This window comes from Nicotiana tabacum, chromosome 17, assembly GCF_000715075.1.
Source record: "Nicotiana tabacum cultivar K326 chromosome 17, ASM71507v2, whole genome shotgun sequence".
NCBI lineage: Eukaryota > Viridiplantae > Streptophyta > Magnoliopsida > Solanales > Solanaceae > Nicotiana > Nicotiana tabacum.
This window is the reverse complement of record NC_134096.1, coordinates 148,695,978-148,709,494: the sequence shown is the minus strand read 5'-3', so window position 1 is coordinate 148,709,494 and position 13,517 is coordinate 148,695,978. Positions and strand designations below refer to the sequence as shown.

The 13,517-nt window shown below is 39.1% G+C and overlaps 1 protein-coding gene across 1 annotated transcript; it reads left to right on the top strand.

The window, feature by feature from the left end:
- Positions 1-10,931: 10,931 nt before the first annotated feature.
- LOC107784210 (putative methyltransferase TCM_000336) lies at positions 10,932-13,087 on the top strand. The gene is made up of 4 exons (XM_016605293.2): positions 10,932-11,109; positions 11,286-11,705; positions 12,150-12,422; positions 12,691-13,087. Exons 1-4 carry the CDS (start codon positions 11,035-11,037, stop codon positions 13,021-13,023), a joined length of 1,101 nt encoding a protein of 366 aa, XP_016460779.1. The 5' UTR covers positions 10,932-11,034; the 3' UTR covers positions 13,024-13,087.
- Positions 13,088-13,517: the final 430 nt, after the last annotated feature.

The window sequence follows — 13,517 nt, the reverse complement described above, 5'->3', positions numbered from 1 at the left end:
GAGTGAGTGATTGCTTGAACTCGAAGTAAGGTAGCACGTAGGCTTTATAGTTGAGTGAGTGATTGCTCGAACTCGGAGTAAGGTAGCCCGTAGGTTTAGTAGTCGAGTGAGTGATTGCTCGAACTCGAAGTAATGTAGCCAGTAGGCTTAGTAGTCGAGTGAGTGATTGCTCGAAGCCATATACTAAGGAGAACGGTGTTGCCTCCGTACTGGATTTTGATGTTGTTGGATATTCCCAAAGAACTTCGGGTAGAATTTCTCTCGATTTTCCCTTAGCGTCGTTCAACCTTTTCTTTAGGTTTTGAATGATAGTCTTGTTCGTCGATTCGGCCTGTCCGTTCCCACTAGGGTGATATGGTGTTGATAATATCCTTTTTATTTTGTGGTCTTCGAGGAATTTTGTCACTTTACTGCCGATAAATTGTTTCCCATTGTTTTGATAGATTGCCTAATAGTGGTACCCGTGGGCGGCTTTAAAATGATGCCTAGCCCGGACCCCTTCACGTTCGAAGCCTTGTCTGTGAAAAGGGTCCATACCCCTAATAATGTGCACGATTTCAACAAGAGTTCCTTTTCAAATTCGGGTATGAGGGTTGGCGTGAAATCGGCCATGAAGTCCGCTAAAATTTGAGACTTGATGGTCGTACGGGGTTGATATTCGATATCGTACCCACTGAGTTCGATGGCTCATTTGGCCAATCGGCCTGATAATTCGGGTTTGTGCAAAATATTACGAAGTAGGTAATTGGTTAATACGCATATGGGGTGACATTGAAAGTATGGTCTTAATTTTCTAGAGGCGCTTATCAGTGCAAGTGTCAATTTCTCTAAGTGTGGATATCTAGTTTTTGCTTCCCCTAAGGTTCGACTTACATAATAAATGGGAAATTACGTACCTTGCTCTTCTCGAACTAGGACACCACTTACCGCTATTTCCGATACCGCCAAGTACAAGTAAAGTTTCTCACCTGCCTTCTGAGTGTGAAGCAGCGGTGGGTTCGATAGGTATCACTTCAATTCCTCTAATGCCTGTTGGCATTCCGGGTTCCAGGGGAAATCGTTCTTCTTTTTGAGTAGAGAGAAAAATCAGTGGCTTCGATCCGACGACTTCGAAATGAATCAGCCTAAGGCATCTATCCTTCCGGTTAGCCTCTGAACTGCTTTTACACTGTCTACGATGGTGATGTCTTCGATGGCCTTGATTTTATCGGGGTTGATCTCGATCCCCTGATTTGATACCATGAAGCCAAGGAACTTGCCCTAACCGACCCCAAAAGCACATTTCGCGGGGTTGAGCTTCATGTTGTATTTCCTTAAAATTTTGAACGTTTCCTGCAAATGAGCCAAATGGTCCTCTGCGCGCAGGGACTTAACTAGCATGTCATCAATATAAACTTTCATTGATTTGCCTATTTGTTCCTCGAACATTTTATTTACTAGGCGTTAGTAAGTAGCTCATGCATTTTTTAGCCCGATGGGCATTACATTATAACAATATGTTCCATACTTGGTGATAAATAAAGTTTTTTCTCGGTCCTTCGGGTTCATTTGGATTTGATTATACCCGGAATAGGCATCGAGAAAAGTAAGGATCTTGTGGCCGGCCGTGGCATCGATCATGCAATCGATGTTAGGCAGCGAGAAAAAATCTTTGGGGCATGTCTTGTTTAGATCCTTATAATCTACACACATTCTAAGTTTGTTCTCCTTTTTAGGGACTACAACTACATTGGCCAACCATTCGGGATATTTCACTTCCCGAATGGACCCTATTTGAGAAGTTTAGTTACCTCGTTCTTTATGAATGCGTGCTTTACCTCGGGCTGAGGTATTCTCTTTTGCTTTACCGGTTTGAACCTAGGGTCCAGACTTAGCCGATGCATCGTTATATCCGGTGGGATCCCTGTTATGTCTAAATAGGACCAAGCAAAATAATCTATGTTATCAATAAGAAATTGAATAAGCTTTTTCCTGAGTTCGGGGGTTAATCCCGTTCCCAGTATACCTTTCGCTCGGGAAGGTACTCAATCAATATAACCTGCTCTAGTTCTTCGACCGTTGATTTGGTGGCGTCAGAATCTTCGGGAACGATAAAGGTTCGAGGGGTCAGAAAATCCTCCTCTTCTTCTTCTATCTCCTGCTTCCTTGATTCGGTCGAAGCTGGTGGCTGTGATTATTATTTGACTTCCTGTTTACCTTCGATGTTCGACCTTTCCGAGGTTGATAGTGTTGATATCGGTGTTACCTCATCGACCGCAAACATTTCCTTTGCAGCATGCTGCTCCCCGTATACTATTTTTACACCATCCAACGTTGGGAATTTCATCATCTGGTGGAGAGTCGAAGGGACTGCCCTCATATTGTGGATCCAAGGCCTTCCGAGCAGGGCATTGTACCTCATGTCACCCTTGATTATGTGGAACTTGGTAGCTTGAATGGTTCCAGCCACGTTCACCGGTAAAGTAATCTCCCCTTTAGTTGTTTCACTGGCCATATTAAAGCCGTTTAAGACCTGAGCTGTGGGCACGATTTGATTTTGTATGCCGAGCTGCTCCACGACCCTTGATCAAATGATATTCGCCGAGCTTCCAGGATCCACTAAAACACGCTTAACTTGAACTTTATTTAATAAGATAGAAATTACCAGAGCGTCATTGTGGGACTGAGAAATGCCTTCTGCTTCTTCGTTGTTGAATGATAAAGTGCCTTCGGGCACATAATCTTGGGCTCGTTTTTTCCTAGTGATTGATACCTTCGTGCGTTTGAATATGGGTCCCTGTGGAATGTCGACCCCACCGACGATCATATGAATGACATGTTGGGGTTCCTCCTATTTGTTTTTCCTGTTGGCATCCCTTTCTCTGAAATGATTCTTGGCTCGATTGCTGAGGAACTCTCGAAGGTGGCCCTCATTGAATAGACGGGATACCTCTTCCCTTAATTTCCTACAATCTTCGGTCTTGTGACTTTGCGTGCCATGATACTTGCACATCAAATTCGGGTTTCTTTGGGAAGGATCGGTTTGTATGGGTCTGGGCCACCTAGTACCTTTGATCATTCCGATTGCTGATAAAATGTCCGATGCATCGATGATAAAGTTATATTCTGATAACCGAGGTGCTTCTGTGGGATCGGCATACTTGTCAAAACCATTTTTGCTCATAAGTCCTCGAGAATTCTATACTCGATCACTTCTTCAATTGTTCCGGGCGGAATTGCGTTTTGAATCAATATTCCTTCTATTTGCGGTATATGGTTGATATCCGTATCTGTTCGACCTTGAACCCCTGGCGACGTCCCTCTGGTTTTTAACTATCAACCTGTTTGGATGTACTGAACTGTAAGGGGCTCCTAATTGGTCGTCCTCAACCCTGATCTTCGATTGATATCGGTTGTGCACATCTGCCCAAGTTATAGCTGGATATTCGATCAAATTTTGTTTCCGCCAACGTGATGCTATCGAACTCCGCTCGTTCAATCCTTGGGTGAAAGCTTGAATGGCCCAATCATCTGTGACCGGTGGCAATTCCATGCGTTCCATTTAAAATCGGGACACGAATTCTCTCAGCATTTCATTATCCCTTTGTCTTACCTTGAAAAGGTCCGATTTCCTCGTTGTGACCTTTATCGCTCCTGCGTGTGTCTTTACGATGGCATCTGCTAACATGGCGAATGACTCAATGGAGTTTGGTGGTAGGTTGTGATACCAAATCATTGCTCCCTTTGAGAGGGTCTCTCCGAATTTTTTCAATAGCACAGATTTGATTTCATCGTCTTCTAAATCGTTACCCTTGATGGCACATGTGTAAGAGGTGACGCGTTCGTTTGGGTCGGTCTTTCCATTATATTTAGGAACCTCGAGCATGCAGAATTTTCTAGGGATCGGTTTTGGAGCCGCACTTGGTGGAAAAGGCTTTTGCACGAATTTTTTGGAATCCAACCCTTTCAATGCTGGTGGTGCCCCTGGGATCTGATCGACCCTGGAGTTATATGTTTTCACTTTTTTATTGATTACTTCGATCCGTTTTGTGAGTTCCTCGAGTATCTTGGCAATTTCGGAATTAGTCCCTGTCTCTTGCTCATTTGATCTTATTATTGCTGGTTCCGTTCTGTGGGTGATTTCTCGGGTAGACTGGGCTCCGGCCTGCTTGGTACCTGGGTTTGACTCTGTAACTGAGCTATTGCTACCTGTTGAGCTTGCAACATTTCGAAAATCATACGCAAGATGATTCCATTTTTCTCAATGTTATGGGTTTCTCAAGCTGCAGATCGAGTACCACCATGAATGCTATTTTCAGGTTCAGAACGTAGGTTTGCCTCAATGGCCACATGCGAATTAACGTCTAATGGTACTTCAACTTGAGCTCAAACGGCTTCGACAAGTGGCATTCCGGCCCTGGGCGTCAAGTTGTTGTTCTCACCTTGAAGGCCAGCTTCGTTATCGATAGGTAAGGCTTGAAGGCCAGCTTCGTTATCGATAGGTAAGGCCATTTAATTGTGAACTCGTCGCTGCTAATCCGAAATCAAAGATACTTCCGAAAACAAGCGTAAAATGGTGTGTTTTTGCAGATTCTTATCAAATAATCACTATTATCCTTGGCCCCACGGTGGTCGCTAAACTATTTCTCGAAAAACGGATAGAGTTGAATTTGTACGTAGTTCTAAGGGTATGCGGTATAACTTCATACAAATCGTAAGAGTAAATAGAAATATCGAATATTGACTGTAAAGGATGAAAAATAAGCAAAGTTGAAAAGAGGATGATTTATGGATTAAGCAAGATGAATCAATCTATGAAGCTAAAAAAGGATAATTCTTCAATATGGGAGTGTATGATATCTGAGTTACAATGTATGCAAAACTTGATCCTTTTACCGAAATATAGCCATCCCTTTTATAGTGGGGGGATCCTACTTTAGATATAATTAAAAATACATAGTGAGAAACCCATGATAAATCAACTTTTCCCTAATTCCTGCCGAGATTCTCTCCTTAGTGCGGCTGTAACGACTCTCGTCTATGAGCTCGATCTTGATCGGACTCGGTATTGGTCGGTATTGGTCGGTTTCCAGTTTTAGAGCTCGGTACGGGTTTGAGCTCGATGCCAACTCGGGGTCCAGTATTGACTTGGCTCGGTATTATTTGGCCTCTGGCTCTTAAGCTCGATTCCGTCGCTTCTCAGTATAGTTCGATTTGGACTCGAGCTCGATAATGGCATCGAGCTCGGTATTTAATCTGACTCCAAAACTCGAAGCTTGTTCGTGCCTTCTTCAAATCTCACCTCGATATTATTAAAATGCTCTTCGGTCCATCTTCACCAATCGTACGAAGGTTGAAAATGATTTTACTGTATACAAATGTACATATGACTGGACCTTTATATTTCTCTCAAACTGTGAAACATCCCAAGTAGCAATAATGCCATGGTTGATGAATTTAATGCACTGTTGGAAAATCAAACTTGGGTGCTTGTTCCCTATAATCCAAATATTAGCTTGGTAAGTTGTAAATGGATTTATCGCATTCAGTATAATTTGGATGGGTCTATTGAGAGATACAAGGCTCGTCTTGTTGCACAAGGTTTTCATCAGCAATCTGGCATTGACTATTATGAGACTTTTAGTCATGTTATTCATGCAACTACTGTTCGCATTGTGCTTTCTCTTGCTATTTCTCATTCATGGTATATTCATCAATTAAATGTTAAAAATATATTTTTACACGGTGTGCTTAATGTTGAGGTTTTTATGAAGCAACCTCCTTCTTCATTCATCTTGATTATCCTCGTCATGTTTCTCCACGCGCTTGGTTTCACAGGTTTAGTACATTTCTTCTTTCTCATGGTTTTGTTTGCAGCAAATCTGACTCTTCTATGTTCATTCTTCGGATCAACTTGAGTGTTCTTATTCTGTTACTGTAACGACCCGACTTGTCATTTTGAACATCTATGCTCCTTTCAACAATTTGAAGTCTTGAGGAGCTTCGTAATGTGTATTATGACTTGTGTAAATTGTCGGCTTTAGTTTTCGGACGATTCAAGATTAAATTGAAAGAACAATCCTTGTGTAGAAGCTTAAATGAAAAAAAGTTAACAGAAGTTTGACTTTTTTGCAAACAACTCCGGAATGAAGTTTTGATGGTTCTAATAGCTCCGTATGGTGATTTTGGACTTAGAAGCATTTCCGGATATTCATTTTGAAGTCCGTAGTTAAATTAGGCTTGAAATGGCGAAAATAGGAAATTGAAAGATTGAAAGTTTGACCGGGAGTTGACTTTTTGATATCGGGGTTGGAATCCTATTCTGGAAATTTGAATAGGTCCGTTATGTCATTTATGACTTGTGTACAAAATTTGAAATCAATCGGACTTGATTTGATAGGTTTTGGCATCGAATATAGAAGTTGGAATTCGATAGTCTCATTTAAGCTTCAATTGGGGCGTGATTCGTGTTTTTAGTGTTGTTTGATGTGATTTGAGTCATCGAATAAGTTCGTGTGATTTGAGGGCCTCGGGTGGATTTCGGATGGTTAACGGAATTTAATTTGGATATTTCTAGAATGTTTTGACGTCGATTCTTCAAGAATACGTGGTATCACATTAAGAAAATGAGCTCCAAATTCAGTTTTGATTGAAGCATTAGATCCGTATTGAAATTACAGAGCCATAGCAAAAATAATCATCGAATTCGGACATTGTATGAGAGAGATTTATGCCCATTTTCGTGTCGGAAAAAAAATAAAATCCTGTCACCAGCACCCAGGGTAGCGTGGGGCGCTAGCCCTGGCGCTGGGATGTTTTTAATATTCTGGATACAGCGCCACATGCAGCGTCCAGGTGGCGCTCTAAGCATTAAACCCCTATAAACGGAGAATTTCGCCATTTTTGACATAAACAGAGTTGGGAGCTCGGTTTGGGCGATTTTCATAGGCAAATTTCACCACACAACTTGGGGTTAGTGTTCTTGACTCCCTTGTGATTATATTCCATGAATTAATCTTTATTTTCGGCGTTAGATTATTGATTTTTCAAGAGAAATAGTTGGAAATTTTTGTAAATTGTTAAATTGTAAGCATTAGTGTAAATTATGATGAATTTGCACGTTGTTTGAATAGATACGAATCGTTTGGCTTGAATTGAAGAGATAGGAAGGCATTTGGAGGTTGATAAGCACGGAATGGAATTTTTGGAGTATTGTTTATCTTGCTCGGCATTGGATTCGGCTTGTTCGAGATAAGTGACACTTCTAAACTTGGTGCTGAGGGTATGAACCCTGAATATATATGTTGTGTGTTTGATGTTGAGGTGACGCACATGCTAGGTAAAGGGCATGTTGGCGTGCACCGTGGAAATTGTAACTTTGTTACTTCTGCGGTACTGTGTAATTACCCGATCTTATCTGTAACCATGAAATCTCTACGTACTAGAGCTATTGAGCTGCGATCCATGTTAGAAATCATGCCTAGGCTACATGCCTATTCTGTTGAGACCCACTGAGATCATTTTTGATGTTGATTTATCTGCTTATATTTCATTTACATACTTAGCCATACGCATTCATATGTTTATCATATCTCAGTCTATGTTTCCATTTATTAATACATCACATCATTATTTTTGGGCTGATTCTTTTCATGACACTGAGAGCCCGAGAGACTAAAGAGATTGATGACTGAGTGAGGCCGAATGCCTAATGGTGAGGATGTTTATAGCATCGGGCTGCATGCCGCATCAGGCCATACTGGCTTTATATATATATATATATATATTGATTTATGATGTGATCGGGCTGCACGCCACATCATGTTTTATTGATTTATGCCATGATTAGCTTGTTATAGCGCTTGGGCTGAAGGAGCCCCTCCGGAGTCTGTACACACCCCTAGTGAGCGCAGGTTCCTACTGAGTGCGAGTGCCGAGCGATTGGGAGGATTGAGTGACTGTGAGGACTGAGTGACTGGAAGGACTGAGTGAAATAATACTCTAAGAGTATGTATATGGTTTATCACTAAGTTGCATCACATTGACATGCACACTTGACATACATGCATAGAGATGCATTTTCCTCATGCCATTTGAAAATATAACGTCATTCATGACTTCTCCTACATATTAACATGTAGGCATAGAGATGTATTTTCCTCATGTCATTTAAAAAATAAAATATTTACCTATTGAAAGTTTTGGAAAAAATTACTGTTTTCAAACTTACTCATAAATTGGTGATTTCGGTAAAGGATTTGGGTTTACACTAATATATTTGAAAAGTAGGGCTATTTTTCTGGAATTGTGAATGATCTGAGCATTTTATCTCTGAGCTACTTTTTTTATTACTTCTATTATGTTGTTATGAACTGTTGTTGGCTATTGGTGTTGGACCCCGATCTTTGTTCCAGTGGGGAGAGGGATATTGGGCCAGGCGGGTCGGTTGTACTCATACTATACTTCTGCACCTTGCGTGCAGATATTGGATGTTGATGTTGCTGTGATCGACGGGAGTTGGATTTGAAGACGTATCTGCGTTCTGATCGTAGTTGCCTCTTGTTCGTGGTAACCTTAGACTTATAAAAAAAAATCTATTTATGTACATTTCGAACAAATGATGTATTTATTTCATACCAGATTTGTAAATTCTAATCCTAGAAGCTCATGATTTGGATTACCAGTCCTTGAAAATTTTTTGTATAAAAGCGGTGTATTATCATTTCTTATCTTAATAAATCTCATTAAATTGGATAGTTGTTAATTGACTTACCTGATGGGTTAGATTAGGTGCCATCACGACTAGGTATTTTGGATCGTGACAGTTACTCTATGTTGATGACATAGTTCTCATTGGTAGTGACAAAACTCTTCTTGATCACTTTGTTAGACTTTCACGTCAATTTGTAATGAAGGATTTAGGTGAGCTCCATTATTTCCTTGGTGTCCAAGTTGTCCATACTTCTCATGGTCTTCACTTGTCTCAATGGAAGTATATTTTTGATTTATTACTTAAGTTCCACATGCATACCAGTAAACATGTTCGTACTCCTATTGTTTTTCGTACTTCTCTCTCTTATGGATGATGGGTTACTATTAGATCCTAGTGAATATCAAAGCATGGTTGGTGCCCTCCAATATTTGACTATGACACATCCAGATATTGCCTACGCTGTAAATGTTGTCTCTCATTTTATGCACGCACCCCGTTCTGCTCACTTGCATTCTGTAAAGCGTATTTTCAGGTATTTGCAGGGAATCCTCACCCATGGATTTTTTCTTAGTTGTGCCTCATCTACTTCCACGATGGTTGCCTTTTATGATTCTGATTGGGCTGGGTGTTCTTATAGTCGGTGCTCTACTACTGCATTTGCTGTGTTTTTGGGTTCAAATCTTATTTCTTGGCATGCAAAGAAGCAACCAACAATTTCCTAAACTTCTATAGAGGCCGAGTATAGGGCCGTTGCATACACTGTTGCTGAGTTGTTCTTGATTCGTCATATTCTCCGTGAACTAAGCATTTTCCTCCGTGATCCAGTTCGTGTATTGTGCGACAATGTTAGCTCTACTTACATGACTCGCCATCCTATTTTCCATGACCGGTCCGAACATATTGATGTTGACTTTCACTTTGTTTGTGACAAAGTAGCTTAGGGGGATCTTGTGGTTCTATATGTGCTCACACGTTTGCGGCTTGCTGAGATCTTTACAAAGGATTTTTCTTCTCTTCAATTTTGTTATTTGTGTGACAATCTGTCCATCATCTCTGCCATATTGACCCGTATTAGAACTCTCAAGTCTAATTAACTTAGGATTGTAGATATTTATCTCTTTTGTAGAGTCCTTACGTAATTAATCTATGTAAAGACGATTATAAATACGAATAGAGAGCTCCACAATTAGTTAGCCTTTCATTTAATATGGTTTTGGGAAAGTCTCACCTCATAAGCTAGCTTGTGGGGGTTGAGTTAGGCCCAAAGTCCATTTAACATAGTATTAGAGCTAGGCATATCCTAATTAGTGTTATCGATTTTGTCCTACAACGGTGGGCTTTGAGGTCTTTAATGTCTTTGGCAATCCTTACCTCATAAGCTAGTTTTTGGGGTTGAGTTAGGCCCAAGGTCCATTTAACAAATTCAGCATATGATTTGCATAATAACTGTTAGGCGAGTCCCGAGCATTTAGCGTTAGGCGTATTCAAGGCGCACAATGAGGCACTTGGGGAGTAGCCTCATGTAACTAAGCCCCGTATGTGAGTGTATGTGAGTCTCGGGGCGTTTAAATAGTGCCACAACCTTTTAAAACAGAGTATAAAAGTTTTTGAAGTCAATAACAAGTAGTAGTTGATCTGTTCTGCAAAATTTATATTATAATAATCAAAATACCATTGTAGCTATATATTTACAAACAATAAATTATATATTTAAAAGTACCTTTACATGAAAAAGAATGAATGCTTGAAATGTTACAGAGAGGAAGTTAAGGATTTTGTTTCAAAAGCATTACTTTGTGAATTACAAATTATATTAGAGATATAAAGTAGTAGTAGATATTTTGATTAAATCAGAATTAATTATAAGTCAACTGTGACTTTAGATTAATTTTACCTCAAGACTTCAAACACCTACTTAGTGTGATCTTGTTACGCACGAGATATTTCATCCATAAATTTTCCAACCAGCGCTACTAATAAGCAAAAATTCCAAAGATAAATTGTTTTATTCCGGACTCTTTAGATATGAGATAATGTAAAATTGTATCACCATCCAGGCTTATGGTAAAATAGATAGGATTCTTTCACACTTAAAAGAGGATTTCAATTCGAGCCTTGAGAATGAAAAAAACTCTTATACAAAACGCTTCCATCTCTTTTTACACATCGAAAATTTGTATGAGTCGGGAGCTCCATACACATATCGGAACCATTTAAAACAAAAACCAAAAAAAAGTAAAAATATGTCAAAACCCCACTCCCTGTTGAAACATGCCTTTAAAAGGGGATGGCAAACACTCTGGGGTTGGACACAAAGATTGTAGAATTAAACTCTCTCCACCATGGATGTTGAGAAAGTCTTCCACATGACAGGAGGAGTTGGAGAAACTAGCTATTCCAGAAATTCTTCACTCCAGGTCTCTCTTGCATCACATAATAAATACTACAAGTGTTAGAAATGATAGCTATACTGCCTATTATACTAAAGTTTTGCAAATACGATGGGATTACTGCTTATCGTGTTTATTTAATAGTGCAATTTTTTTTTTATACCCTCTCTTAGTGTATAGAATTTAAACTTTTAATTATGCAGAAGAAGGCATCTGATATGGTGAAGCATATAATTCTGGAGACCGTGGAAGAAGTTTATCTCGCAACAAAGCCTAAAAGCATAGGCATAGCTGACTTAGGTTGTTCCTCAGGACCTAATACCTTGTCAAACCTTAAGGATATCTTGGATAAAATCGAAAGTAGCTGCCGCAAAAAGCTTGAGCAACCGGCACCGGAGTTCCGAGTTTTTCTGAACGACCTTCCGACGAATGACTTCAACGCTATTTTCCAGGCCTTGCCAGAGTTTCATCAATTGTTGAAGCAGAAAAGAAATGGTCATGAAAATGGAGGCACTTCAAATATATATATAGCTGCTTATCCTGGCTCATTTTATGGAAGACTCTTTCCAGATCATTGCTTGCACTTTATCTATTCATCTTATAGCTTGCATTGGCTTTCCAGGGTTAGTCTCTTCAATTAATTCTCAACAATTTTAGTTTGTTCAATTGAATTAAAGAGTGCTTGTTTCAGTTATCATTTTGTTAAATTTAAGTTATATACACAGACAGAATATAAAATGTTTACACTATAAATAAGTAAAATTTTATTTTTTTTCCAACAACTTAACCAGATGATCATACACTTCAAGATAGTATCAGATTAGTCAGAGGTACTGAATTCGCACAAAAAATTAGGCTCATCTTTGGCCCATGGAAAAGAGTTAGGCTGTCTAAATTGGGTCTCTCTAATAATTTAAGCTGGTACTAGCATATTTACTATTTATTCTAGGTAAAAAAAACCATTGCTTATTGAATGAAGTTATCTGAAATTACATTGTAATTGACCTGATTATGTCAACATTTCTTATATTAATGCTCATAAAGTTTAAACTTCTTTTCTCTCTCAGGTTCCACCAGGATTATATGATGAACAGGGAAATTCCTTGAATAAAAACAGCATATACATATCCGAACATAGTCCTTCTGAGGTTTCCAAAGCTTACTTTAACCAGTTCGAGGAGGACCTCTCGTTGTTCCTCCATTCGCGGTCGGATGAGCTGGTAAGCGGAGGAAAGATGGTGCTGATTTTATTAGGCAGGGAAGGTTTTAATCACGTTGATAGAGGAAATGCTTTCTTCTGGAAAATCCTCTATCAAGCATTAAAGAATTTAACTAGTAAGGTACGTATTAATAAGTTGGTCATTAACAAAATATGTAGTCTATATAAGTTCATTTTATCTTGTTGAGCGAAGAGGCTTGTACAGCGGATGTGCCAATAAAAATGCACGTAATTGGCAATAAATAAGACTTATATATCACACAGTACTTTAATTTATGCGCCACTCACTTTATTTTCCAACGAATATAGTATGAAGACTAAAATCTGGACGTGTAATTAGCACTAAAAATACTTTTTTTGATATTCTAATTATTTGTCATTATGTTTAGGGAGAAGTGGAAAAGGAAAAGCTTGAGTCTTATGATGTACATTTTTATGCTCCATGTAAGGAAGAAATAGAAGCAGCAGTAAAGGTAAATGGGTGCTTTGAAGTGGAACGGCTAGAAACGTTTGAAATAGAGAAAGCAATTGCAAAAGGTATGAGCTACGGAACAACGGTGGCTATGACAGTTAGGTCTATCCAAGAATCAATGGTGGCTCACCATTTTGGAGAAGCAATTATTGAGGAGTTGTTTCAGGAATATGGTAGATTAGTAGATGAAGAGATGGCAAAGGAGGAAATTAGGCCAATCACTTTCCTCCTCCTCCTTCGAAAACCGTAACAAAATGATATGTAATGTCACGACAATGAGGCATCACTTTTTAAATAGTTGTGTTTGACGATGATAGTTCTTGTTTGTAGATGATCTAGGTTTTCTTCATGTTGGTCAAGGGTACAAAACCAAGATCAGAGATCTCGTATTCTTCCCATCCGTTTGGCCTAGCTTACCGTACGTTCTTGAGAAGAAAAAAAAACCTCTCCACTCAAAAAAAGAAAAATGAAAAAAAGGGAGACTCCTCCGGAGGACAGTGTTCTAACTTTTTTACATGAATTTGTAATCAATTTTATTTTTGGTGAAGTAAAAATTTACTTGTTTGAAAATCACATAAAGTGTGATAAATTACAGTTTCTTACAAATAGATACCTTTAAATGTTTAAAAGACTGATAATAAAGTGAGGTAAAAGATACTGCTAAATTAACAAGACGAGAGGATTCAAGGTAAATTTCTCTGGCTCTTGTCTCTTCTCTAGGAGCCTCTATTTTTTTTAAAACAT